Source organism: Lathyrus oleraceus, chromosome 7 (assembly GCF_024323335.1).
Source record: "Lathyrus oleraceus cultivar Zhongwan6 chromosome 7, CAAS_Psat_ZW6_1.0, whole genome shotgun sequence".
NCBI lineage: Eukaryota > Viridiplantae > Streptophyta > Magnoliopsida > Fabales > Fabaceae > Lathyrus > Lathyrus oleraceus.
In genome coordinates, this window is record NC_066585.1 from 408,777,904 (window position 1) to 408,783,767 (window position 5,864).

Sequence of the window (5,864 nt, forward strand, 5' to 3'; positions counted from 1 at the left end):
TTGAAAAACTCCGTGGTATGCTTGGAATGGTTAGTGCGTCAGAGTTAAACTAAAATACATGTGTTTTAGTTTAAGGGAGGAAATGTTAGGTGAGCATTATTATTGTCTTAATCTACTGTTTTATTAGTCTTAATCTGTTTGAATAAGACCTATTCTTTAGGAGAAATAGGGTTTGTTATTTGTGTTCCTACTCTATAGGCATGTAAAGAGTAGAGTTGGTTATTTCTTTTTACTTGTAAGATGACTATATATTAACTACTGATTAATCGAATAATATACATTCCTCCACTCACTTTTGAAGCTTTGTTTAATTCTGATTTCCAACAAATTGAACTAAAATTCAATTTTATTCAGTATAATTTATTTTAATTTAAAATAAAGTAATTATATATTAAATAAATTTTATATCATTTTATATTTATTAGAACTAAACGGTTAATTATATAAATTATAAAGTATCGATCACCATAAATTAGAAGCAATCCGTTATATTATCAATCAAGTGATACTTTTACCAAATAGAGCCTATATACCTCCTAATTCAAGGATGCAAATTTTACACCTTCCTCAATAGGTAAAAATTTATGAAACACCGTGAATAATTTCAACTATCAGAATATATATGCTGCCTTCAGGTATGTATTTGAGAACTACAAGTATACAATACATATGCCACTGAACAAGAGAAAAAATACATGTAAGAAAAGAATACATACGAATGTGTTGAAAGGGTGAAATAACTGTGTTTAAACTGAAACATTAATTTACCTGAATCCCCATCACAAAAGATACAATAAATACAGTATGCAAAACCAAGATGATAAAAGAGCCGCATTCTGATATCCAATGCCAAAACTAAGTCAAGGAAACCAATTTTGTAACGGATGATCGTCTCAGAAGTTTGGTTTTGTCCAAATCATTTTGTAATGGCCTCATTAGCCTTCTGTGGTTCAGTCCTTTCTTCTCTTTTCTTCTTTTCTCTGAAGCAAAAGATTATACCAAAGAATCATACTCAAAATTTTACCGCAAAAAGAAGTTATATTATAACCAAAACAAAACATGTAGAAAATTTATTCTCATGAATACAAACACTTTGACTCCAACAACTTTGAGGGTTAATAGTATTATTGAACAGATGGTATTTTAGTGCCCCGATACTAATTCAATATTCTGTTCAACTTGGTAAAATAGGTAACCACACCACTTTTCAACTATATAAGTTATCAGAAATTATCTTAGTAAGCTGCTTGGAAGTTTCTAATCTCCTTTTTGTAAAAGGGACAATTAGAATGTTGATTCAAACTTGAACTAAATGGGCTAGGGCAGACTATATGTAGCACATGGCAAAAATAAATTCACTGAATTTTATTTTCAAAGATTATACATCATAGGTGAAAATCCAAGACATGCAAGAACAACTTAGTAATATCGTAATGTTTATGGGTACCTGTCAATATATTCCTTCAGCAGCTCTTTAGCTTGAACCAACTTAGAAAGCAGATTACGATACACGTCCAAGTCCCGATCCACACTTCTTTTGTTGATATTCAAAGCCGCACAAAGCTGTTGGATTGACACAAGAGGTTAATTGATAAATACTCCCGCAAAAAATTATTAGTAGAAGAATATAGAGATTTTCACAATCTTGACATTCAAAGCATCCGATGAACTAGGCACTTCATCTGTATGCTCAATGTTACAAGTTTTATCAACAATTTTTGTGCCATGTCGAAATGTTTATTAGAAGTGAATGAAGCATACACCTTTGTAGTTATTGAGTAATGCAATAATTTCAGCAGAAATAAAATAGTGAAATCAATTTTCTGAATAAATAAAGGAAATGATGGGAGTAATTCCACAAATGAAGCCTGAACTTGGTGGGAAGAGAGATCAAGATATCAAAGCCAATTAACTGCTTTGGCTAATCCGAATAGGTTTGCAATAGGGCGTCCAAATAAGTTGGACTGTCTTGAATGATTAGTTTTCTAGAACTGATGTACAGAACTTGACTTGATAGAATAAACTTTGAAATATAAAAACATAATAGATAACAAAATGAGTATTTGAGTAAGTTGGGATCAATATATCATGATGACTTAAATGAATTGGATAACCTTTTCCAAAATTGTCGGTTCCATTGCATTTGCCAACTCAAGAAGGCGAAAAAGGCCTACTGCAAAGAAACGACTATAACTGAAATCCCCCTTTCCACCTGCTCTTTCTGCAATATCCTTTAAAATCCCCTCAACTTCTCCTTCGCGGGATGAAAACTCAATAAGGGAAGTCGATTTTTGAGCACGAGCCCACTCTTCCAACTTCTGGGCATCTACTCTGCAAGGGGCAATGTTTAAGATCATTTGATGTAAGAAAAATAATTCATAAGTGCAATTTCTTCAAATCTAGGATATAACATACAAATCCACATACAATGTTTGTACTTGTGCTACAAGATTCTTTTTACTTCAGGTACATTTCTTGAGATACAAACATGTCTTAGGAAAACTAATCCACTCTATTATTTTCTCAACATGCATACTAAAGTCTAAAACTACTTTCTACTTTTCATTTCACAGTAATCATCAATGATATTACTGATGCTTTGATGATCAGTTAGTACCATACTTCCCAATTACAAAAATTACCTTAAACTTAAAAAAAATCAATCAATCATAACTAATTATTTAAGCAGGGAGACATTTAATTGTACCATCTTCCTCAACACATCATTTTTAGCAAATAGGACCATCTTCCTCTGCAAAAACATTTTTAGCAACTAGGACATATATCAACTGTATAGTAGTGCAAAAGAAATGTGATTCACGGATCACAAAATCATGTAGCATGCAGAACATACAATTTGTAGCTCTACCTTGTACGTGATTTGGGGTGCCAAAATCCTGTCTGTGAAGCACCCCACTGTCCGCAAAATACACCCTAGATTCTTGGTGAGTTAACTTAAGACAGTCTATTGTGACTTACAGCCATTATATATCAATCATTAAGTTGAACATCTGTATTTTTTAAACCACACACGCACAGACATACAAACATTCATTCTCTAACCTGTATTGTTCTGGATCTTCCTTCAATGCATTAATGTATGCTTGGAAGATGGCATCTCTGTCCTCGTCGCTAGGATACCCTTCCATGAGTTGATCATATACAGTAACAAAGCCAAGTGCAAATACAGGATCATAGCGGTATGACGTCTTATATCTCATCAGATGTTGCTGCACAATTAGCTCTTGAAGCACGGAGTTGTAGATACTAGGTATTGGCCGCTTATATGCCTTGAGAAACTTTAACTTTGTCTCAGAAACAGTTGGAGGGTCTGCAGATCAAGTACATAGACATCCCATGACTAACTATTCATAACAAGATTTATTTTCTATTTTTATTTCTTCTCCCGTTTAGAAGAACGAGTTGGCAATTATGAAAAAACGGAATTCAAAACTATTCACAACATTTGACATAACATGATCATGATATGAATCCAGGTGTCTAATAGGAGATACTTAGAGAATGAAATTGTAGAATAGGGTTCATGCATGAAAAAGCAGCAAAGACATTCAGATCAAAATTTACATGAAAATCTCTCAGGAGTAACGGCTAGGTGGCATCAATAAAGTAAATTTTTTGGACAAATAATATGTTGACATTTGCATAAGACCACAAGCGGTTACGTTGTTGATTATAGTGAAACTGTAGAATAAGGTTCAAACATCAAAGAAGTTTTGCAATGTTCATTCGTGTATGTTTGGTTTAGCTTTTGGAAGAGCCAAAAACTATTCTAGAGACATGGAATTGATTTTGGAATGATTTTGAGGTGTCTGATTTTTCTAAAGTATAGTTGATTCTGAGTAGGGAATTGATTTTATTTGAAGCTAGAATTTGTAAATCTTGAATTTATGCGTTATTTTTCAATAAAGTTATCCAAACATAAATCACTTTAAATTCAACTCACTTTTAATCAGAATCAATTTTCCTGATTCAATTCACTCAAAATCTGCAGAACCAAACATTAGCGAACACCGATGTTATCAACTGCAACATTATCTGTAAGCTAAAAATCCACTTTTGTTGACATGTTGAAGCAAAGCAATCAACAAACACATTGTAAGCGATCAAATTGAAATATTAAATCACACCAAAATCTAACCCTTTGATTCTAAATCCCACAAAAATTTCACATCCATATAGTTCTAATTTAAACAACAATTCTAAATTGAAAAAAAAAAGTTCAGAACTCGTTTAAAGGTATTCCCTTAATTTCCAAACCTGACACAGAAGAGGAACACCGAACCACCATTCTGGAAATGGAATTGGAAGTTCGAATTCCAACATAGTGAGACGATAAGCTCAAAGGAAAGCGAACGCCATCTGAATCGGAAGTAAGGACGCGAGTGGAAGAAAAGGTGAGTTTCCTTTGAGAAGATTGAGTGAGTGTTGAGAAAGAGAAAGAAGAAGTTACGGCGGCCATCGGGGCAGAGAGAGTGGTGGCCGGATTCAGAAATTTGCAGGCATAGAACGAAAATTTGGGAGAAGAATGTTCAGAGGGAGGGTTGCATCTTCGTTGGTTTGAGTGTGAGTGTTGTCATTAGGAAAATGAGGTTTCTGTGGATTGCGGGGAAAATCAAAATCAAAAGCTTATCCGTTCGGTGTATGATATTGAAATTCTTGTGAATTTTTCCAAGGAGCCAACGGTTTTGTGACACGTGGATATTCATATAATAAAAAAAATACAAAAGAGAGTAAAATCTCATCTCTGTTGCTTTTTTAATTGTAGTTTCTTTTATACGAAATTGATTGAAATGTTTTGTTGTTTTAATTTCTTAAAATAATAATATATTTGAATATTTGAATGGTTATAATATATATATATATATATATATATATATATATATATATATATATATATATATATATATATATATATATATATCAAAGTGAATCACAAAATACACTTACCTCATCATTTTCATTATTTGAACAATTCCTCTAACATACCCATACAAAAACATCACTACACATGGACATGCACGTACGACCTTCATAAACTAGTTATTTGTTCAGTCATAAGAGCAATGAATTAAATATCATAACCAAATACCCATTCACCACCAAACACCCTCTTTCTAATTTATTTAAACCCACATTTGTAAGCCAATCACTCAAAATAGTTGAATGGAAAGATGCCATGAGCAATAGTTGAATGTAAAGATGTCATGAGCAATGATTTTGATGCCTGAATCAATCAACACACATGGGATCTCCTCCCTTGGCCCAACACCAAAAATATCATAGAACGAAAGAAATCAAATAATGATAGTGACATATACAAATGGTAAAGGCTTCTGCCAAAGACCTGGACTCGATTATACCTAAACATAGGTTTGAACAAAATTAATTAATAACATACTCAAACATATGTTAAGTATGCAAGTTTATATGATTGAGAACAAATAAAGAGAAGTTTGAGGAATCTGCATTTGAAGATTAGACTCTACCTCTGATGGAAGATTCAAACTCTAAAGAAGTTAACTTTGAAGAAATTCAGTCTCTGGTGACCCGAACTCTGAAGCTTCAGAAGTCAATAAGTGGACTTTGAAGTGATCAACCTCTGAAGATGAAGTCTAAAGAAAATTAACATCTGAAGCAGAGTCTCTTTAATCGAGACAACTCGGATAGATTCAGATACCTTTTAATCACATGAAGACTTAAGGAAAAATTTCTCCTTTGATGTCTGAGCTTCAACGGATAATTCCTCTTGCAAAAAGGTGATTTCTTGACGTGCTTAATCAGGTACAAAGGTTATCCAAACTTTTGTTGAAAGTCTCCAACGTCTCTTTTTTTGTTGTCTTTAT

General features: G+C 32.9%; 1 protein-coding gene across 2 annotated transcripts; it reads right to left on the minus strand.

Annotated features, from left to right (window-relative positions):
* Positions 1-599: 599 nt before the first annotated feature.
* Positions 600-4,674, minus strand: LOC127108199 (protein THYLAKOID FORMATION1, chloroplastic). 2 transcript variants are annotated; one of them, XR_007795977.1, is made up of 6 exons: positions 4,279-4,674; positions 3,064-3,331; positions 2,115-2,331; positions 1,448-1,563; positions 769-980; positions 600-675 (listed from the first exon to the last, which is right to left on the minus strand). XR_007795977.1 is itself a non-coding variant. In XM_051045629.1 (5 exons), the coding sequence occupies exons 1-5, from the start codon at positions 4,478-4,480 to the stop codon at positions 917-919; spliced, it is 867 nt and encodes a 288-aa protein (XP_050901586.1). In that variant the 5' UTR covers positions 4,481-4,674; the 3' UTR covers positions 600-916. The 2 variants fall into 2 exon arrangements, 1 of the variants encoding a protein (XP_050901586.1); XM_051045629.1 differs by having other exon boundaries at positions 600-980.
* Between the last annotated feature and the right edge of the window lie 1,190 nt (positions 4,675-5,864).